We start from the raw sequence: 23,330 nt of genomic DNA, 5'->3' as shown, positions 1-23,330 counted from the left end.
GCGGACTCTCGACCGCTGCGCCACCAGGGAAGCCTTTGTCATACTTTTAAACCGTGAGGATGCGGCAGCTATTTAGAACCCACAAAACTAGGGAAAGCGCTACCAAGAAGACAGCGTTGGTCCTCACGCCCCTCACTGAACTCCCCAGCGAGACAAAACAGTCATCGCCCCGTCTGCCACCCCAAGAGAGGAAAGGAAGCAACATCAGTCGGGACAGGACGCACAATGAACTCTGACCTACGAATTGAACAGAGTCTCCCTGTGTGGGCGGTGAGGGGCCACTGGGACCAGAATGGGGTCCTCCACCCCCCACGGGAGGGCCTGGCGAAGCACCACGCCCGCCTCTTTACCGGCCGGGCTCGTGGGCGAAGGATGAAGTGACGCGGTGAGGAAGGCCCCAGGCAGGGCCGACACCCCAGCAACCCAGCATCGGTGGGGAACCTCCCGCACGTGGGCCAGCCGCTCCCCTAAAGCAAGCCCCCCCCCCGCCCCTGTGTGTCCCCAGGCCCACGCCCCGCCCCAGGCCCAGAAGCGGCACCTGAAATGCAGACAAACAGGCGGTGGATCAGGTCGTGGCTGCCGTGGAACCGGGACCGGATCTTCTCCCTGACGGCTACGGGGCCTGCGTCCGAGCCCATCTCGTCTGAGGAGCAGGGGCCCGCCGTGAAGCCGCTGTGTAGAGAAGGAAACACAGGAGCGTCGGTGGAGGAGGCGAGGGAAGGCAACATCCCTGCCCGGAGGCCCCCTCGTTGCGGGCGCGCGCCGGGGCTAACGCCACGTGCCGAGCTCCTCGCGTGGGAGAGGCACCGCCCCTACTCACACCCTCTGCAGTGGGCTGGTGGGCCCCAAACAGACGTGTCCACACCCTATAACCCCTGCACCTGCCGGCAGGACCTGCTTGGAAGAAAAGTCTTTGCAGCTGCAATCAAGGTAAGGATCCTGAGAGGAGACATCATGGATTATCTGGTGGCCCTAATCTAAGGATAAATGTCTTTGTGGGAGACGGAAGAGGAGACACAGACACACGGGGGAGGGGAGGAGGCGAAGTGACCACGATACAGAGATCAGGGTGATGTGGCCACAAGCCCGGGGGTGCCCGGAGCCACCAGAAGCTGGGAGACGCAGGAAGGACCCTCCCCCAGAGCCTCCGGAGCTGGTGCAGCCCTGGCAGATTTCAGATTTCTGGCCTCCGGCCTGTGAGAGAAGAGATTTCTGCTATTTTCAGCCCCCACGTCGTGCTGCTCTTTTACTAAGACCCGTCCCCCGTCCCCACCATGCACGTCCCTTCCCACGGCCCAGGGGTCCCGCTGCAGGGGCTGCTAGCTCTGCTGTCCAGGGGTCACCCTGCGGCCCTAAGTAGTGGCCACAGTTGAGCCTAGACTGTTAGGGCGTCCACTGACCGTCCTGTCCCTAAATCATTTATCTCCCATCTTCTATTTCTGCCGTCTTGTCCCACTTTCTGGGAAATTTCCTCTTTTTTCTCTCCGACTTTCCCCTTGACACTTTTGCTACCAGGTTTTTAATTTCCTGCCCTCTCTGTTGTTTCATGGATGTGAAATATTTTACCTATCTAGAAACATTCATTATAATTTTTTTTCTGATTTTTTTTTTTTTTTTGGCTGCGCTGCGAGGCATGCGGGAACTTAGTTCCCCGACCAGAGATCGAACCCGTGGCCCCTGCAGTGGAAGCGTGGCGTCTTAACCACTGGACCATCAGGGAAGTCCCTCATTATAATTTTTTCAAAGTTGCCTTCGGTGGCCTGCACTATCTCTGTTTCTGCTTTTCTGAGGGGGAGTTGGGTTTTTTCATGCCTGCCTCAAACGCACAGAGACCCCTGTCAGAGAGAGGCCCTGGCGCGGCCCCCTGGCATGGGTGGCATAGCGGGTGCCCTCACGTCACTGGCGGGAGTGTAAATTGGTGGATGACTTTCGGGAGATGCTCTGGCTCCATCTCGGCGGAGCTGGCGCACTCCCCAGCCCAGGGGCCATGCTTGGCACACACCCAGGACCCTGCCCTGTGCAACTGCAAACGTGGCAGAACCTTCAGGGCAGTTCTGGAAGTTCCAGTAGAATCCACCAGTGACGGAGGAGGAGAATCCTCTGTCATCTTGTCATGCCGCGGCCCGCCTGATCGTAGGGGGTGAGCAGCCCTGGTCCCTTGTGGACGTGGACGACCCTCGCCGACACGGCAGAGAGACACGCACGGCCGCCCGATGTGTCACGTAGGGGCACATCCCTTGGTGTCAAACCATCAGGAAGCTCGGAGCTGTGGCGCACCTGAGAATTCAGTGCAGGGGGCGCTGGGGCTGGAAAGGGCCCCAGGCTGGCTTCCTGGGCTCCCCGGGCTCAGCCAAGTGGCGAGGCACGAGTGCGCGTCTGACTGGCGCACTCTAGCGACGTGAACGTTGGTTTATAAGTAATATTTCTTTTTTTAAAAAAAATTATTTATTTTATTTATTTATTTTTGGTTGCATTGGGTCTTCGTTGCCGCACGCGGGCCCCTCACCGCGGCGGCCTCTCTTGTTGCGGAGCACGAGATCCAGGCTCGCGGGCTCAGCAGCTGTGGCTCGCGGGCTCAGCAGTTGCGGCTCGCGGGTCCCAGAGCGCGGGCTCGGCGGCCGTGGCGCACGGGCCCGGCCGCTCCGCGCCGTGTGGGATCCTCCCGGACCGGGGCTCGAACCCGTGTGCCCTGCATCGGCGGGCGGACTCCCAACCACTGCGCCACCGGGGAAGTGCCCTTATAAGTGATATTTCATCAGAACATGGAGGAGTGATGGGAGGCTGAGGGCTAGGCTGGGCACACTGCCCCACTGGGACCCTCGTGATGGTCTACAGCTCTGCCCCCCCAGACCACCTGCCAGGTTTCCAGAGACAAAGCCCCTGACTTTCTGCCTGGGGGGTGTGGACTTGGCGGCCCCTGTCCTGGGAGCTGAGTAAGGAAAGGGGCTGGAACATCACTGTTCAGGGTGTCAACTTCCATCAACACCCCCCAGTCTCAGTTCACAGCCTCACCCCAAAGACTGGAAAGCAGGAGCCCAAGCAAATATTTATACACAATGTTCGCAGCAGCATTATTCACAAGAGCCCAAAGGGGACACAACCCAAGTGCCCATCAACAGATGATGGATAAACAAAATGTGGCCCCTCCATACAATGGAATATTATCCAGCCTTAAAAAGGAAGAACATTCTGACACCAGCTACCACATGGATGGACCTGTAGAACATTATGCCCAGTGACAGAAGCCGGTCACAGAAGGACCAACGCTCTGTGACTCCACTTGCGTGAGGTCCCTGGAGGGGCCACATTCACAGAGGCGGAAAGCAGATGGTGGGCGCTGGGTCCTGGGCAAGGGGGCTTTAATGGGGACAGAGTTTCAGTCTGGGATGATGAAAAGTTCTGGAAATAAAGAGTGGTAATAGTTATACCACACTGTGAACGTATACAACGCCACTGAATTGTACACTTAAATATGGTTAAAATCGTAAAATTTATGTTATATGTATTTTGCCAAAATTAAAAAGTAGGGGGAAAAAAAGATCTAGGACAGGGGAGAGCAGAGGAAAGCGAACTGAAAAGCCTAAGTAGTGAAGAGAGCTGATGGATTTGGCATCAATACAGCAGGTTAAGAGTGAATACATGCTAAAAACCGTTAAATTATACACTTTTATAGTACATATTTTTAATAATTAAAAAATTGAAGTATAGTTGATTTACAACGTTGTGTTAGTTTCAGGTGTACAGCAAAAATTATACACTTTTAAAGGTGAACTGAATGTTATATATACTATATGTCAATAAAGCAGTTACTGTGGAAGACCCAATTATATTAAGATATAGTAGCAATAAACAAACTGAAAATGAAATTAAGAAACAACCCTATTTGCAATAGCATCAAAAAGATTTAAATATTTGTAATAAACTTAACAAAAAAGTGCAAGAGTTACACACGGAAAACTACAAAACGTCACTGAAATAAATTAGACCTAAATAAATGGAAAGACATCCTATGTTCATGGTTGAGGACTCAAGATCGTTAAGATGGCAATACTCCCCAAATTGGTCAATAAGTTCAATGCAATCCGTATCAAAATATCAGCCGCCTTTTCTTTTTCCATGCAGAAGTAGTTGACAAGCTGATCCTAAAATTCATACGGAAATGCAAGGACTCAGAACAGCCAAAACGATCTTGAAAAAGAAACAAACAAGTTGGAGGACTCACACTCATGATGTGGACTTTCGTATGAAACGCCAGTAAATACTCAGGCACTGGCATAGGACACATGACGATGGAAGAGAACTGCGAGTCCAGAAATAAACCCACACATTTGTGGGCAACTGATTTTCAAAAGGGGTGCCAAGATCATCCAATGATGAAAGAAAGGTCTTTTCAAAAGATGGTGCTGAGATAGAGAAAGACCATCTCTCCATTAAGTGCTGCTGGGAAAACTGGAAGCTGCATGTAAAGGGATGAAATTAGAATGTTTTTTCACACCACATATAAAAATAAACTCAAAATGAATTAAAGACCTAAATGGAAGACTGGAAACTATACAACTCCTAGAAGAAGACACCGGCAGAACACTTTCTGACATAAGCCAGAGCAATATTTTTTTTGGATCTGTCTCCCAAGGCAAAGGAAACAAAAGCAAAAATAAACAAATGGGACCTAATTAAACTTAAAAGCTTTTGCAACAGCAAAGGAAACCATCGACCAAATGAAAAGATAACCTACTGAATGGGAGAAAATATTTGAAAAAGATATGACCAATAAGGGGTTAATATCCAAAATATATAAACGGCTCATACAAGTCAATTAAAAAAAAGATTAAAAAATGGGCAGAAGAGGGGCTTCCCTGGTGGCACAGTGGTTGAGAGTCCGCCTGCCGATGCAGGGGACACGGGTTCGTGCCCGGGTCCGGGAAGATCCCACGTGCCGCGGAGCGGCTGGGCCCGTGAGCCATGGCCGCTGAGCCTGCGCGTCCGGAGCCTGTGCTCCGCAACGGGAGAGGCCACGACAGTGAGAGGCCCGCGTACAGCAAAAAAAAAAAAAAAAAAAAAAAAATGGGCAAAAGACCTGAATAGACATTTTTCCAAAGAATACATACAGATGAAAAGCACATGAAAAGATGCTCAACTTCGCTAATCATCAGAGAAATGCAAATCGAAACCACGAGATATCACCTCCCACCCATCAAATGACCATCATCAAAAAGACCAAAAATAACAAGTGTTGCTGAGGATGTGGACAAAAGGGAGCCCCTCCCACACGGTTGGTGGGAATGTAAATTGGTGCAGCCACTTTGGAAAACAGTATGGAAGGTCTCTCAAAAAACGAAGAAGAGAACCACCATATGATCCAGCAATTCCACCCCTGGGTATATATCTAAAGAAAACAAAAACAGAACAGATACATGCACCCCAATGTCCATAGCAGCATTATTCACAATAGCCAAGACATGGAAGCAACTTAAATGTAAATCAACAGATGAATGGATAAAGAAGATGTGGTATATACATACAAAGGAATATTACTTAGCCATAAAAAAGAATGAAAATGTGTCAATTCCAACAACATGGATGGACATGGACGGTATTATGCTAAGTGAAATCAGTCAGACAGAGAAAGACAAATACTATATGTTATCACTTACATGTTGAAATCTAAAAAATAAAACAAACAAATGAATATAACAAAACAGAAGGAGACTCATGGATGTAGAAAACACATCAGTGGTCACCACTGGGGAGAGGGAAGGAGGGAGGGGCATGATAGGGGTAGGGGATTAAGAGGTACAAACTATTAAGTATAGAATAAATAAGCTATGAGGACATATTGTAACAGCACAGCAAATACAGCCAGTATTTTAGAATAACTTTAAATGGAGTATAATCTATAAAAATATTGAATTTCTATGTCGTACAACCTGAAACTAATGCAATATTGTAAATCAATTACACTTCAATAAAAAAAATTTTTTTCTGGGAGAACTGCATTTCCACACACAAAAGAATGAAGTTAGACCTTCCCTTACACCATATACAAAAATTAACAACTCAAATAGATCAAAGGCCTGTATCTATTCTAAAATTCTTAAACTTAGAAATAATTTTAAATTCGTTAAAATAATTCTTAAAAATTCTTAGAAAAGAGCAGGAATCTTTGTGGTCTTGGATTAGGCAACAGTTTCTTAGGTGTGAAACCAAAAACACAGCAACCAAAACCAAATATCTTATTCAGCAGTTCCTCAGACAGTATGACACAGCAACTGCACTCTGAGGTATCTACCCAAGAGAACTGAAACACATATTCACACAAAAATTAAAATTAAAAACTTCTGTGCTTCAAAAGATGCCTTCAAGGAAGTGAAAAACCCCACAGAATGTGAGAAAATTTTTGCAAATCATGTGTCTGTCAAGGGTATAGTATCTGGAATACAGAAAACTCTTGCAACTCAACAATAAAAAAATAAATAACCCAACTAAAGAATGGACAACGAATTTGAAAAGACATTTTTCCAAAGAAGATATACAAATGGCCAGTAAACACTTGAAAAGATGCCATCATTAGTCATTTAGGAAATGCAAATTAGAATGATAATGTGCTATTTTATATCCATTACGATAACTCTAAGAGTTTAAAAAGCAAACAGAAAATAACAAGTGTGGGTGACGATATGGAGAAATTGGAACCTTGTACGTCCCTGGTGAGAATCTGAAATGCTACCGGAACTCTGGAACACAGTTCAGCAGTTCCTCGTGCCGTATGACCCAGCAATTCCACTTCAAGGTATCTACCCAAGAGAACTGATCTACAGATTCACACAAAAATGTGTACGTGAATGTTCATACATACTAGCCAAACAATGGAAGCAGTGAAATGTCAGTCACCTGATAAACGGATAAACAAAATGTGGTCCAGCCACACAATGGGATTAGTTTTTGGCCACAGAAAGTACTGATAGGTGCTACGGCGTGGATGATCCTCGAAAACATTAGGCTGTGTGACAGAAGCCAGTTACAAAGACCACTTATTGTACGATTCCATTTCTCTGAAAAGTCTAGAAAAGTCTAGGCAAACCCAAGAGACAGAAGGTAGATTAATGGTTGGGGTTTCTTTACGGGGTGATGAAAAAGTTGAGATTAGATACTGGTGGCAGTTGCACAACTCTGTGAATATGCTAAAAACCACTGAATTGTACACTGTAAAAAGAATAAAAGCATGTTTTCCTTGCAATCGTCTAGCGAACTCATATGCAAGAAAGAGCTCAAGCTCAATGCCCATCGAGAGCGGGTTGATACAGTAAATTAGCTCAGTCATACGGTTTCCACGAAGGACAGTTAACGGTGCTGGAAATTCTAAGATATTAAATACAAAGGTAGCATTTTAAAAAGGAGAGCTGTCACATGTACATAAATGAGATTTGGGGAAATATAGTCGAGGCAAAGCACTAACATTACATTTATTCGAATAGTAGGACTATGACACCACATGGATGAGAATGACATGTAAAGAAAAGGCAGAGATCAGAGCTTAGCATCTACAAGCCAAGGGGTCCCAAGGCTTGCCAGCATCCATCAGAAGTGAGAGGGCAGAGGCCTGGACAGATCCTCCCTCATGGCCTCGAAAGGAACCACCCTGCCGACACCCTGATCCAGGACTTCTGGCCTCCAGAACTGAGACCATCAATTTTTATGGTTTACCCCCCAGTTTGTAGTACCCTGTTACAGCAGCCCTACAAACGAATACAAAAGTGATGACAGGTCCAGGCTGCTCAGGGGGTGTCAGCACAAGTATCTCCGGGGCAGCAAATATGCTAATTTATTGTGAACAGACCCGACCTTCCTGCTTCCTCTACTCTCCAGCCATTTGCAAAGTCTTTTTTCTAGTGGTTTTCATGAATGACTCTGCGTCCGGAAGGAAGACACCTCTTACCCCAGTGCAGCTTCCCCTTGGGGCGAGCACAGGCTGGGAGCGGGAGGAAGGGTGCGCCCCTCTCCCTGGTGAGACCACAGCACACGGCTCAGGTCCACAGAGGCAACAAGAGAACAAGGAGAAATCACTGGGACCAGGAGGGCTGACGCCGACCCGGGAAACAACCCAAAGGTGCTGTTCCGGTCTCTTCTCTCCAAGGGACGGCCAACGGAAACACCGACGGCTCTAGACGGGAACGCAGCCTGGCCGATGCCTGGCTGCTGAGACTCTGAGCCGAGAACCCACCTCACCACGCCAGACACCTGACCCACCGTCACTGTGAGATGATGCACGGGTGCTGTTAGAAGCCACTAAGTGTGTGGTAATTTGTTACGCAGCACAGCTGACTAATACAACTGGGCAGATGCTGTCACTGAGTGACCAAGTGGAGGCTGGCACCCGGAGTCAGGGCTGAAAGCAAAATGAAACCCGCTTGGTGCAGAGAAGACCGACCTGGCGGGTACGTCCAGCTCCTGGCTTGGGAGGCTCGGGGCAGCCCCGGGGCTCACCTGGGTCTGTGCAAGTCGCCACACCAGAGCCCAGGTCCTGTGGAGCAGCAGGAGGAAGTGTGGCCGCCACCCAGCACCTGTGCCTGACACTCTCGGTCAGCTTGAGGCTCCAGAAGAGCCCGTGCAAGTGGACAACAAGTGACGGGCCCCCCACGGCAGGGGCAGCCAGGTACACTGCCCAGTGACAGACACCCTCTCAGGGCGCTGCAGGGTGGTGCTGGGGGACGGGGGCTGGTCTCAGAGCCCCCCCCACTGCTGACCCACGGCAGGCACAGGACACTAGCGGCCACCCCGCAAGCTAAACACAGAGGGGTGCTCACATCTACGGGGAGATGCCCGGTCTCCACACACGCCACCCCCTGCCGGGGCCTGTCCCCACCCCCGCCGAGGCAGGAGGCCGATGAGGGCTGCTGGGGGTCCAGACAGCCTGGGGACTCTGGGGGTGCGGGCGTGTTCACCTCTGAGCAGGGCCTGAGAGTGGGGAAGGCCCAGGCAGCCTGGGGCTTCGCTTCTGACCACAGACCTGGACTGAATGCCAGAGAGGGAGCTGTTCAGAGGCCAGGCACCAGGGCTGCTACGGAGCCCCTCCTGGTGCAGTGCGCACACGGGGCGGCCCCTGGCGGGGAGCCCGGCACCCAGGACCCGCCAGGCACAACTGGGCTGCCACAGGAGCTGCAGCTCCTACCGAGACCCCGCAGGCCCCGGATAGAAAGCCTTCTCGACCCAAATTCAGACCATGTCCCTCCTCTGCAGACACGTCTCACTCTCCGCTTGCCAGGTCACCTGGAGTAAAAGCCAGAAAGCCTTCCTGAGGCTCGAGGGGCCCGGCGTGCTCTGGACCTCTCTCTGTCCACCTCCTCTCCCACGCTCTGCCTGCAGGCGCCCCCCTCAGCCGTGACCCTTGCTGTCACAGACAAGACAAGCGCACTTCGGCCACAGGGCGTGGCGTGGACGTGGCCAGGCCCAGAACGCCTTTGTCTGGACATCCCCAGAGGCCCTCATTCTTTTGGTATCCGTCCCAGCATCCCCTAACAGAGACGCTTTCCTTGGCCACCAACAGAACCTCCACTTCCTTCCCCCACCCCGCGTTACGGCTCCTGGGGCGCTTGTCTCCATGACACAGCCCGCATGGGCCCACCAGCGGCCTCACTCCGGAGAACGCGGGGCCGGCCACGCGGCGACTTCTGTCTGTCTGTCCACTGCTCTGCACCCAGCATCAAAGACACCCCACCCCCCACCCTGCGAGCCTCCCAATCTGTATCCACTGGACACACGGCACAAATTCATGAGACGCAGAGGAAAACTAGGTGCGGGCTGTCTGTGGGAGTAAAGGCTTTCTCCCTGTGATCGGGTGCTAAACGGATTCAGGAAAAACTCAACCCGCAGGCCCTCCTGAAACCTCACAGCTTTGGAGGTTTCTGTCTCTGCGTCCCCCTCCTCTCCTGCTGCACCCAGAAAATGTGTCTGACGGAACGACTCCTCGCGAGGGCCCCCCCCGCAAAAGATATGCCCACATCCAGTCCCCAGGGCCCGTGACCGTGACCTTATTTGGAAAAAAGGCCTTTGCAGATGGAAGCAAATTAAGGATCTTGAAATGAGATCATCCTGAATTATCTGGGTGGCCCTAAACCCAATGACAAGCGTCCTGACAAGGGAAAGGGGAGAAGACAGAATCGGGGAGGCTGCTCCGCGAGGGTGACGAAGAGACTGGGGTGACCAGCCACGAGCCCGGGGCCGCCCGGGGCCGCCCGGGGCCGCCCGGAGCCGCAGGAGGTGGCGAAGGACCGTCCCCTGGAGCTCCCAGCGGGGCTGCAGCCCAGCCCGCGGCGTGACTTCCAGCCTCCACGGCTGTGAGACCGTACAGCCCTGCTGTTGAAGCCGCCCAGTCTGTGGGGTGCTCTGTATGGGACCATGGGACGCCCGTCCAGAGGGGGGGCTGCGGGCCAGTCCCGAGTCCATCTCTCGCCCGCCGGGCGACCCAGGCGGTGACGTGGCCCGGACGCTGCCGCTCAGGCCCAGAACGGGCGGCCAAGTGACCGCGGTGGGTGCAGTGAGGACAAGGCCGACCAGGCCTGAAGGGCGGGCCCGTCGCGGACGCCTCGGTGCTCGAGCGCTGGTGCGGGGGTGAGGCCACGGCAAGGGGGCCCGAGTGACGGAAGCGTCCAGAGACGCGGGTGCACCGACCACGTAATCCACAGACGGGGCACCCTCAGGGGTCTCTGGGAGAGAGACGGCCCTTCCCCGCTCGGGTCTCCCCTCAGCCAGTGGGCCCCGAGCTGGCAGGGGGTGGGGGCCGCTCAGAACCGTGACGACAGCCGCCCAGAGGATCACAGCGGCACCTTCCGCAACGTTCCGAGCAGAGACCCGATACGCATCCTGCCCAGATAAGCCCCGGCCTGCATCTGAGGACCGGCTGCGACCTCGAGCTCACGCGCTCCAGCCCCGCCTACCCGGGACCAGGCCTGGCGCGACCGTGGTTTTCCAACCCGTTTCTAGAACCCGTTGTGCCAGAGCTCGTATTTTTAGAAGATATAATTTATTGGCAGATTATCTGTGCGTTCCTTTAAAAATGAATCCTGTCATATGTTAAACGTGAAAAGTTATTGTTTTCTGGCGGGGGGTGCCCGCTCTGTGTGGCTTGCGGGATCTTAGTTCCCTGACCAGGGATGCAACCTGCGGCCCCCGCCGTGGAAGTGTGGGGTCTTAACCACTGGACCGCCAGGGAAGCCCCAAAGAGGACTTTAAATGAAATGCCAGGCGTGTCGCGTGCTAGAGAGAGACCGTCGTTACGGGAAGCATCGTAGCTTGTCAGCCGGGACCGTCCGCTTACCGAGCAGAGCTGTGCCCTCAGCCGTCTCCTCCCCGCGGGCCAGCGCGGCCTGGGCGCCATCCGTCCTGGGGAGGGGAGGGCAGCCAGAGGCCTGCGCCACTGGGGTCCCCCAGCAGCCCCCTGGGAGGCCCAGGGACGGAGCCTGGTGCTCGCCGGTCAGTCCCTGTGGCCACGGGGTGGGGGCCAGGACGGAGACATGCACGTACAGAGCGAGAGCGGGCAGGCCCCTAAGGGTGGAGGCCCGCATGGCCCTCGGGGCACGTGTGACACGAGAGCACACACGCTCAGGCTCCCGTGACCACGGGAGCAGCAGCGGCCTCCGCGTGCCGCACTCGTGCACACCGGGGTCTCGTTCACACGCTGTCCCTCGAGGGATGGTTTCGGGCCTCATCCTTTTCTTCCATAACATGGGAATAATTACACCCACATGGCAAGGACTAGGGACAGTGCGTTGAAAGCGGACGTGCCTGGCCTGAGACAAATGCTCCGGAAGCGGCAGTACTTTCCCACTGGATTCCCACATGACTGGACATGAAGGAAATAGGGCAGTGAGTCCACAGCCAAAACAACAACACAGGGTTTTAACAAGGCACCGTCGCACACAGATCCGCACCGTGGGATCCCGTGGCGCTCGGGGTGCAGCCCACCCCCCTGCCTCCCCTCCCGGGGGCCCTCACGGCTGCTGTTCCCATTCCACGAGGTCAGCAGGACCTCTGAGGGCCCCCGGGGAGATCACTGAGGGACAGCAAAGACGGCAGTTTGGTTCCAAATACTAAATGTAAACAAGACACTGAAAACTAGCTCATTTCCCGTTTCCTCTAGTTAAGCAGCACGACCACTGATGTCCCGTGAGATGAGCCAGCAGGAGGGAACAAGCATTCTTTGTGTTCTCCAGACTGCCTCCCGCCCCCCTCTGTCGAGCCCACAGGCTCCCGCCCTGCCCGGGCCCACCAGGGCTCCCGTCTGGGGAGACAGAGCAAGTATCGTGTCATCAGAATCCCACCAGTGCCTATGCTAGCTGGGGACAGTCACCAGGCAGCAGGGAGGGCTTCCTGGAGGAGGCAGCACGGTCTGGCAAGAGGCGTGACTCTACAGTCTATAAGTCCACGAAGACCCCAGCCGCCCCGCACACGGGGCCCTTAGTGCCCGAGGACTCCGCCTCCCCAGCCGTGGGCAGCCCCACCCGGCGCCTGCCACCTATAAGTTCTGGCCTGGTTCTGCTGCCTGCGACCCCTGCGGAACCGGAACCCTCGTGGCTCCCCGCCTCCCCGCCTTCCCGCCACCTTCCTGGCACAGTGCTTGTCCACTGCACACACTCGCCGTAGCCCTGCCTGTACCCGGGTGGGGCATTCCTCACAGACTCTGGCCTCGGGGCCCACTTCCCCACAGAGCTGCTGATCACAACCTCTGAGAAGTGACGGCCTCCCTCCCCGGGGGCAAGGGCTTCTGCCTCCCAGGCCCAGGCCCCCATCCTGGCCCCAGGGCCAGCACCCAGGAAAACCAACCGGGAGCCTGGAAGAGGGCCTGGCTCTGAGGAGGTCAGGCCCCTGTCTGTGAAGTCAGGTGAGCACCTGCTACAGGGTTGGGGGTGGGGGCACATGAGGCCCTAGCTGGGTGCACCTGCCCTCGATGGGCCCTGGGCTGGTGGCAGGGAGGGGAGGCCCTGCCTTGGGGAGGGCTCCCAGGGTGGGGCTGGGAAGTCAGGAGAGGTCAGACAGCTCAGGCTGAGGGCCTTCGGGCATCACTCCCCTGCTGTCTAGGCAGGAGAATGTAACCTCCCAGGACCTCAGTTTACTTGTCTGTAAAATGGGAAAACAGTACCACCACCCGGGGTCCTCTGGAGAAGGACTCACAGTGGGGGTGGGACGGTGGGTGCGCAAGTCTGCCTCATGCTGTGTGGCCCTGGGTCTGTAACACGGGCCTAATCACAGCCTCTGCAAAGGGCCGGGGGTGCCCGCTGTGAGGCTGGGGTTGGGGGAGTGGCCTCAGGACCACAGGCTCCCACCACCGCCGTGGTCCAAGAGGCCAGCCCCAGAAGGTCACGCAGCAGCTGGGCATCAGGCAGGGCCCGGTCCAGGAGTGCCCGAGGTCTGCCCCAGGCCGGTCTGTGGGCACACGTCCCACTGCGACCACCTGGAGTCTCTGGTCATCACTATGGTGATCCAGAAGGAACTTTCCCTGCGACACTTGTGGGGAACAGCCAGGGAGCCGCAGCCACAGCCCCTCATCAGCAGGGCCACTCTGCAGAGCCCTGAGGGGCTGAGGGAGTTCCGGGAACCCGCGGCTGCCCCAGACAGGGAGGACAGACAGCAGACACCCCGCCTGCTGCCTGCTGTCCTCCCTGAGCCATCCTGGCCTGGCGACTGACTGATGGCGTGGCCTCAGCCAGCAGGGTGGACCTGGGCTCCCTCAGAGCCACTTCCCCCGTCACAGGCCACAGGCTGTGCTCAGAGGAGGAAGGCCACCCGGGCTGGTCCCCCTGGAGTCCAGAGGGAGGGAGAGCCAGCGGCTCCCAGGTCCGTCTCATCCGCCGGCCACGCCCCCCCAGAGGTGGGTCTGTGAAACAAGGGGCAGCTCCTCCTCCAGGGCTGGGGAGGGCCTGATGCAAGGGTGCCATGTGACTGGAGGTTGGCAGCCCTAGCATGTGGCCTCCCGTGTTGCTATGGCGACCCCTCCATGGATCCCACAGCTGCCCTGGCAGGTCCTACGTGTCCACCAGTCCCTGGCACATCTGCCTCTTCCAGCTTTGTCCACTCATGAGGCTACAATGTTGCCAGGGCTCAAGGGGTGGGGGGTAGGGCAGAGCTGGGCAGGGCCCCAAAGTAGCTGCTGATACCCACCACCTATATCTAGTAACGAAATTGAAATTGTAGTTAAAAACCTTTCCATAAAGAAAACTCCAGGCCCAGATGGCTTCACTGATGAATTCTACCTAATACTTAAGTCAGAAATAATACCACTTATACAAAAAAATCTTCTGGAAAATTGAATAAGGGGGAATGTTCCCCAACTCATTTGAGGATCTCAGCGTTCCTCTGACACCCAAACCTTAAAAGAACATTTACAAAAAAAGAAAAGTACTGCCTCACGTTCCTCACAATTGGATGCAAAATCCTTAACAAAATTTTAGCAAATTGAAGCCAACAATACATAAAAAGTATAATACCTAGTGACCAAGTAATAAGGTTCATCCCAGAAATGCAATGGCTTAACATCTGAATATCAATCAATGTAATTTATCACATTAACAGACTAAAAAATTAAAACTATAAGACAATCCCCAAAGATGCAGAAAAAGTACTTGCGAAAAGTCCAGCAAACCGGGAATAGAAGAGAACTTCCTGAACCTGAAAAAGGGCATCTATAAACATCGTACAGCCAACATCACACTTAATGGTAGATACTGAATGCTTTCCCTCTGAGAGCAGGAACAGGGCAAAAATGTCCTGTGTCAACTCTTCTGTTCAACATTGTACTTGGAGGTCCTCCCTGGTGCAAAAATGCAAGAAAAAGAAGTAAAAGACATCTAATTAGAAAGAAGACATAAAACTGGCTTCATTCACAGATGACAACATCTGTGTAGAAAATCTGATGAAATCTTCATAAAAACTACCATATCTAATAAAGTGAGTTTAGCAAGGTTGCAGGAGATAAGATCAATATACAAGAATCAAGTATCTCGGGCTTCCCTGGTGGCGCAGTGGTTGAGAATCTGCCTGCGGATGCAGGGGACACAAGTTCATGCCCCGGTCCGGGAGGATCCCACGTGCTGTGGAGCAGCTGGGCCCGTGAGCCATGGCCACTGAGCCTGCGCGTCCGGAGCCTGTGCTCCGCGACGGGAGAGGCCGCAACAGTGAGAGGCCCGCGTACCACAAAAAAAAAAAAAAAAAAAGAATCAAGTATCTCTATATAAGCAGTGAACAATTGGAAACTGAAATTATAAAGCAATACGATTTACAATAGCATCAAAAATATAAAATACTTAGGGATAAATCTGGCAAAAGATGTGCGAGACCTCAACAATACAAACTATAAAACTTTGCTGAGAGAAATTAAGGACCTAAATAAATGGAGAAATATACTGTGTTCCTGAATTTGAAGATTCGGTATTACTGAAGTGTTAATTTTTCCCTAGTTGATCTGTAGATGAAACACAATTCCAAGCAAAGTCCTAGCAGGCTTGTTTTTTTTATTTTTTATTTTTTTGGTAGAAATTGAAAACCTGGTTCTAAAATTCATGTGAAATACAAAGGACCCAGAAGAGCCAAAACAACTCTGAAAAACAACTTTGAAGAAAAGGAACTGAGTTGTAGATTTATACTACCTGACTTTAAGGCTCATTAGAAAGCTACCATAATCAAGACAGTGTGATGTTGGTGTCAATATAGACAAACAGATCAGTGGAACAGACTAGAAAAGCTAGAAATATATGGCCAACTGAGTTTTGACAAAGGTGCAAAGGCAATTGAGTGGAGAAAGGGGAGTCTTCAAATGATGATACTGGAATAATTGGCTACCCTTATGCAAAAACAAAATAAAACTGTGATCCGTACCTCACACCATATACAAAATTAACTCATAAAGGATCATAGACCTAAATGAAAAACCTAAAAGTGTAAAACTTTTGGAAGAAACAGAAGAAAAATCTTTGTGACTTTAGGTTATGAAAATAACCCTTAGATATGATATCAAAATCATAATCCATGAAAGAAAAATGGATGCACTGGACTCCCTCAAAATTAAGAAATTTTCCTCTTCAAAAGATACTCTTAGAATGAAAAAACAAGCCATAGACTGGGAGAAACGATCTGGAAATTATATATCTGATAAAGGACTTGTATACAGTATAAATAAAGAACTCTCAAAACTCACTAAGGACACAACACAATGAAAAGAAACAGCAAAAGATCTGAATAGACACTTCACCAACGAGTATAGGCCGATGGCAGGTGAACACATGAAAAGGTGCGCAGCGTCATGAGTCCTTAAGGAGACGCACATTGAAACTGCAATGAGGGGCTTCCCTGGTGGCGCAGTGGTTAAGAATCCGCCTGCCAATGCAGGGTGCACGGGTTCGAGCCCCGGTCCGGGAAGATCCCACGTGCCACGGAGCAGCTAGGCCCGTGTGCCACAGCTACTGAGCCTGCGCTCTAGAGCCCGCGCGCCACGACTACTGAAGCCCACGCGTCTAGAGCCCGTGCTCCTCAACAAGAGAAGCCATCAGAATGAGAAGCCGGCGCACCGCAACGAAGAGTGGTCCCCGCTCCCCGCAACTAGAGAAACCCTGCACGCAGCAATGAAGATCCAATGCAGCCAACAAACAAACCAACCAAAGAACTGCGGTGAGACACCACTCACACCATTGGAAGAGCTAAAGGTGAGAAGCCTGGCCGTGCCGAGGGCTGGCGAGGCTGTGGAGGAACTGGACCTCTCCTACGCTGCAGTTCATCGCATGACAACTGTATTTCCATAAAGCCGTTTAAAACAACTTTAAAATACCAGACTGTGTTCCCACTGTGCTCACGTGCCACCGCCTCGGGTGCTGGCCCTTCCTCCCAGAAAAACATCACCGGCCCTGCTGCCCTCCAAAGCCCTCTGGGGTTCCCCAGCCCTACCTCCTCGCGCCCCTCTGCCCCCTCTGGCACCTGGGCCCCTCTATTCAGGTCTCAGTGAAGTCACTGCCTGGGCAGGTGATCGCTGAAGGAGCCGGCCGGCACCCAGCCGGCACTCTGCGTCTTAGGAGTCAAGTTTATCTTCTCCGGGACCAGGGGCCTTGAGGGCCGGCACTGGGTGGGATCTCGAGGTGCGGCGGGTACGCTGTGGGGGTGCCGGGCTCAGCGCCCCTGCACCTGCCCCCCCCCCGCCCCAACAGTGGCCGCTGCCCCGGCCACGCCCTCCTCCCAGCCCAGAACACAGCAGCTCAACACCCAGCTGTGAGTTAGTTAGAAAGACTCCAGACGCTGGGGAGGCCCGCCTAGGAGGAGGGCAGCACCCCTCCCAGGACCCCCAGACCCAGCCCTGCCCTCTGACCCCAAGCCGGTACTCAGCCTGGCCTCTCTCTCACCCTGTGGGAGCCCCGTCACTTGTGAGTGGTTGATCTGATGACAGTCCTTAGGCCGAATCTGTTTTTCAAGCGTCTCATTAATTCCAAGGTCTCCTCTATTTTTAAACCGCTCAATCTTCCTTCCAGGGGCAGGACGTGGGTGGGAAACCCCGGGGCTCCATGTGGCAGCCGGGATACCTGCCACGGGGACAACGGCTTGCGTCCACTGCCCGGCCCCAGAGAGGCTCTGGCGACACAGCCGCGATGTGTCCACCCCAATGGGGAGGGAACTGGGCACCGGGCGGGGGCGGGGGCGGGGCAGGAGCTGGAGCCCAGGGTCACACAGCCACCAGGAAGGGGTTAGGGTTAGAACCAGCCCCACCCTGTCACCGCATCCCGGAGGTGGTCCCCTGCGGAGCCCCCAGCAGCCCCCAGCAACGGGGCAGGCCGGGCCCGCCAGCGGCTCCTGGGTCTCGGCTCACTGAGCAGTCAGTCAGTCCAGGCAGTGCCCTGTCCCTGTCACTCCCATGCCTTGGTTCACACCCCCTTACCCTTGGGGGTGCCAGCTCAGGACGCGCCCCCCAGGACACCCCACACAGTCCTGACGGCCAGCACCAGAGGCTGTGGGTGTTGATCATACACTGGAAAAGGATGCACATCCTTCCAGGCCATGGAGGCTGGTGGACGGCAGTGGCCCTGGGACAGGGCAGGGGCTGACCGGCCCCTGACTCCATCTGCTGGAGGTAAAGTGGATTCAGTGAAGTGTGGACAGAGCAGGTCAGAAGTGCAGCCCTGGGCCTCTGGGAAAGTTTCCCAGTGACAGAGACTCACTCACCACATGCTGCTCGAGGAAGCTCAGCAGTGCCAGGTGCATCCGGCCCTTCCCCCGGCTGGGCAGCAAGGCCGGGCTGAGGTCCACAGGCACGCGTGGTGCAGCCTGGAGGGACCCAGGAGGATCTCCAGCAGCCCTCTCCATACAGGGAAGCAGTCAGTGGCCTCGGAGGGCTGGAGCCCTGCTCCAAGGAACAGAGGATATGGCCTCCTCTCTGCAGCCCCAGCTGCTCAGGGCTGGACCCAGGGTATCCCCGGGTCCTTGGGGTCCCCACCCTGGCAAACGGCAGTGGAGCCTGGGTGGAAGCACCACGGCTAGCAGGAAGGCGGGGTGTCCACTGGAGTCGGAGCCAGGCAGGCAAAGAGCAAACTCAGTGAAGCACAGAGCTGTCGGCCCAGGACTAAGCTCCGCTGCAACGTCCGCGGCCACCCTGTCCAGCTGCCAGCCCACCCGTGGGGAGTGAGAAAGCGGAGGTGAGGCCAGGAAGCAGTGAGAGCGGTGACGGGGCAGGGAGGCGGCTCAGGACGGGTAGCGGCAAAGGACGAGGCAAGTACCAGCCCCGAACAGCAGCGGTAAGGGCCAGGGCGGGGGAGGCGGGGAGGAGCGACGAGGAACGGAGGCACGCGCTAACAAGAGGCCTCTTGGCTCCTCCTCAAGTGACCGCCAGCCCACGGGCGCCCTTCCCCCCCTGGACCCCCTCCCGCTGCATTCGCAGGGCAAGAACACACGCTCCAGTGCCACCCCCCAGGCAGGCGAGGAAGCACCGCGCGTCGGAAAGTGCCCTCGAGGATATGTCCCCAAGGTCCACCCTTTGCCATTACCACCACGCTCAGCAAGGAAGGAGCACGTGGTCGGGGCACAGGTCACCAGTTTAAGGGCAGAAGCTCAGAGGCCTGTGCCCTTCCAGGCTCCTATCATTCTAACCAAAACGACAGCCAGGGAGGCCCACCGCGCGGGGAGGCCAAGGCACCGCCAGCCGCGGAGCCGAGTAACACCCAGCAGGCCAAGCCCGCCACTGGCACACGTGGTGACGGTTCCTGAGCCCCGAGCCAGGGCCTGGGCTGGGCCTGCCCATGCGTCCTGATGGCCGTCGGCCCCGCCCCCTGGCCCCCTCCAGTGGGCGGAGACAGCGGCCGGGGCCTCTCACTATGCACCAGGGCAGGGCAGCGTTAACGGCAAAGAAGGAGAGCCTGGGACACCAGGAGGCAGTGAGGGGAATGTCCCCTGGCCTTGGGGTGGGAGGAACGGCACCGCAGACCGACTGGAGGAAAAGAGAGGCAGAGGACCCGAGTCTCTAGAATGCTCATGAATTTAATTACACAAAACATAACTGAAGACACCTGTAAATCAGAAGACGTCAACAAATAAGACCAAAGGGCAGATAACAAATTGGGGAAAGCTACCTGCAACCAAGACACCAGGCAGAAGGAACATTTCCAAGTCAGCAAGAAAGACTCGAAAACCCAACCGGAAAACAGGCAAGAGACAGGCAGAGTCAGTTTGCAGAAGAATCAGGAGGAAATGCCCAGGGACACCGATCACCAGAGAAACCCAAAGCCGAGCAGCGAACTCCACTTTGCTTCCCAGATGAGTCAGTGCTGCCCAGGCGGCGGGTGGGTACTGCTGAGGGAGTGCGACCGCAGGGTCGTGTCTTCGCCGGGGCGGCTCTACTCCCGAGGGTGGGTTCCAAGAGGCAGACGCAAGACCGGCAGGAGACGGACCACAAGGCTAACCGACAAAATACGGAAACGGGAAAGCGTACGGCGAGTCAGCGTTAAGCCCTACGAATACTGTGTTAATGAGTTTTGCAGATAAATGATCGTTAAATAACATTCAGTGAAAAAAATAATAGAGCTGCTCATCGGATTTGGGATGGTTTTTATTTCCTTCTTTTACTCTTTTTTATGTTTTCATAAGTTTCTACGATGAATGGGGACCACAATTATAATGAGAAAAAAGCAAGAGTCAGCGTTATTTTTTCAAGAAGGTTGGAAACACACTTTAGTAAGATGTCCACAGAAAGAACCAGACAGACCCAAGAGGGGGCGAGTTTCCGTCTTCTAGACAAGTGAGCTCTCCAGCCAGCCTCGAGAGTGTGGACGGTTCTGGACGATGAGGTGAGTCTAGGTAGGAAACAGGAAGCTTTTAAAAACGCTAAGTTTTCCCCCAAACAGGTTAATCTTCAAGCACTGGAAAGCTACGGAAGATAAGATCTGAAGGACACTTGGCTCTGAAACATTCTGCCCAGGACCGTGCTGGGGCGACGTCCCCCAGCCTGGGCAACAGCGCGGCTGGAACCGGCCTGCGTGCGGCGGGCTGAAGGCCGGGCCTGGGGGAACGTGCAGGGCTCTTCCCGCCCGGCCCTTGCTCCAGGACCCACCTCCGGCCCGCGCCGTGCCCCCGGCAGCCCCGTCCTTCCACCAGGAGGCTGCGCGCTACTTGAGTGGGAGGTGACACTCCGGGCGTCCCTGGGGAACGTGGCCCCCAAAGCAGACTCGTGGTCACGGCTTGGTGCGTCCCCTTCATGGCACCCGACTCAAAGGCGGCACAGAGGTCTGAGGCTGCACCCGTCTGACTCACGCACGGGGCCACACGTGCGGGCGCTCCTCCTCCCGCGCATGGCAGGGGCCACGGGGGGACCTGCCGGACAGGCAGGTCGCGGGTGATGCCGGCCCGTCCAGGCACTTCGAGCCACGGCGGATGCCAGCCTCTCCGGGGTCCGTCTCTCCGTCCGCCAGGGGCGGGGCGTCCCCTGCACCCGACACAAGCCTGGCTGTGTTCACGGGAAGCTGCGCACAGACGATACTAGCAACGCCGGCCAGCGCCCGGGATCCCGCCGTCCGAGTTCCGGTGAACTTGCTGCCTGTGCGAGGCTGGTCTTCTGTGTCTGTCTGTCTGTCTGTTTCAACAGGCTGCTTTCGCCCCTCCACTCGTGTTAGCTCACGCTCTGCGAGGCTGGGTCGCCTCTCCCGCACCCTGCTCCGCCACCCAGGAGCCCACGTGCGACGGGAGGGGGTGGTGCTCCCCACGCCTGCGAGGCCCGCGGAGGGCACGGGCGCCACCTGCTGACCTGACTCCCAGCTGCTCCCGGCGCGGGGCTGGGCCCCGGGCGCCGCTGTCCACGGTCCTGGCCCAAAGGCCTGGCTGCCCTGATCCCCGGCCGCCCTCAGACCCTCTGCACCTTCTGGAAATGCTTCCCTGGGAGACGGGAGCGTCTCCGGAGGCCTGCATGGAGGCTGTTTCCTTTTCTCAGCTCAGCTTCTGCGTTTGTGCTAAGCCAGAGGAGGCCTGGGAAGCTGCCAGCCTGACGTGAACGAGCGGTGTCCACGGCGGGACACGTCAGGAAAGCAGGAGTGGGTTCCAGACAGAGTAAGTGTCCACTGGCTGTCACCTGGACACAGAGCAAGAAAAGGGGGCAGGTCAAAAGCTGAAAAGTCCATGTATCTGGTCAAAGAATTTGTGATGGTTTCGTATCAGCCTTGTAGGAAAGTGATCCACTTACTAATCAACTCTGGGCCACTGAGTTGGAGGCCCTGAGAGAGGAAGCCGCTCCTTAGGTTGTGGACGATAATTCATTCCACTGGACATTATGATGGGCTTGCACCTAAAAAACGGCCTCATCAAAAAGAGCTGCTCTTTGGGACTTCCCTGGTGGCCCAGTGGTTAAGAATCCACCTTCAAATGCAGGGGGCGCAGGTCCAATCCCTGGTCAGGGAGCTAAGATCCCACACGCCGTGGGGCAACTAAGCCTGCGTGCCGCAACTACTGAGCCTGCGTGCTCTGGACCCACGTGCCACAACTAGAGAGAAGCCCACGCGCCACAACGCAAGATCCCGCGTGCTGCAAGGAGATGCCGCGTCCCGCAACTAAGGCCCGACGCAGCCAAATAAATAAATACATATATTTTTTAAAAAAAAATAGCTGCTCATTGCAGCGCCGTGTGTAAGAGCAAGACTGGAAACAGCCACAAGGAAGGTGGCAGGGCCTGACTGCACAGTGGCCCAGCCACACAGTGTGGCCCCACGTGGCTGACATTGACAGTGGAGACATCTGTAGAAACTGTCATGGACAGGCCAGGCCTTCAGGCTAGAAGGTCAGGAAAGCAAGGCAGAGAAGGACGAGGTCCTCTGCCAAAGAACGGGAGCGGAAAACATGTGCCCGTGCGTGTGTCCGTGTGTGTGTGCCCGTGTGTCTGTGTGTGTGTACATCCTTGCTTCTACTTTTTAGTGTCTGTGTGTGTGTGCCTGTGTGTGTGTGTCCGTGTGTGTGTGTACATCCTTGCTTCTACTTTTTAAATTGAAGGGTAAGTTATAAAAAATTGGAGAACTGTAACTTTAGCAGAGGAGAATAAGGTAGAAAGATTTCTCTGGGTATATCTTATTTCATAGATTTGGTCAGGAACCATACAAATTTTTCACATAATCATAAAATTAAATTAAATGCAAATGGCAATCTCTATGCAGCTCATGCTAAATGGAACAAATTAACCTCCTGTGGGTAAAACTTGGGCATGACCTCAGAAACAGAATGCTTTCAAGTGAGTTGAAAGCAGTCACTCAGATGTATGTTCTAGCGGGATATGCCCGAAGGTCAAAAGAACTGTTAAAAAAAAATCTTAGATGATGACAAGTATTGGTGAGGATGTGGAGAAACAGGAGCCTCGCACATGACCAGGGAATGAAAACTGCCGGTGACAGCTCCTCAGAACGTAGAGGCACCGTGTGAAGCACTAATTCTCTCCTAGAGAGACACCCAAAGAACTGAAAACTCACAACCACACAAAAACCTGTACATAGATGTTCACAGCAGCATTACTCAATGATAACCAAGAAGTGGAAAGGACACACCCGCCCATCGACAGATGAACAAAATGTGGTCCATCCGTACAGTGGAATATTACTCAGCCATAGAAAGGAAGTCCTGACACCTGCATGAAGGCGGATGAACCTTGAAAACTTGATGCTCAGCAAAACAAGCCAGACACGAAAGGTCACAAAGTGAGTGATTCTACTTATACGAAATGTCCAGAATAGGCAAATTCACGGAGCCAGAAAGTAGATTTGTGGCTGCGAGGGGCTGGGGAGTGCCTACCGAACCCACACAGAAAAGGCTGCGGCAGAGCCTTCGAGCTCAGCTCGAGA

The 23,330-nt window shown here is 54.3% G+C and overlaps 1 protein-coding gene across 5 annotated transcripts in view; it reads right to left on the bottom strand.

Moving 5' to 3' along the window:
- Positions 1-23,330, bottom strand: part of ZFYVE28 (zinc finger FYVE-type containing 28) — a 114,904-nt gene that overhangs the window by 6,736 nt on the left and 84,838 nt on the right. For all 5 annotated transcript variants that reach the window (XM_059065994.2, XM_067036823.1, XM_067036820.1 and 2 more), the window contains one exon: positions 539-672. In XM_059065994.2, coding sequence (XP_058921977.1) covers positions 539-672 — 134 coding nt within the window. The remainder of the gene's footprint in view (positions 1-538; positions 673-23,330) is intronic.

The sequence above is a fragment of the Kogia breviceps genome, chromosome 6 (assembly GCF_026419965.1).
Source record: "Kogia breviceps isolate mKogBre1 chromosome 6, mKogBre1 haplotype 1, whole genome shotgun sequence".
Classification (NCBI taxonomy): domain Eukaryota; kingdom Metazoa; phylum Chordata; class Mammalia; order Artiodactyla; family Physeteridae; genus Kogia; species Kogia breviceps.
Note: the sequence above shows the minus strand (reverse complement) of the source record. Positions and strands in the feature narration are given on the sequence as shown.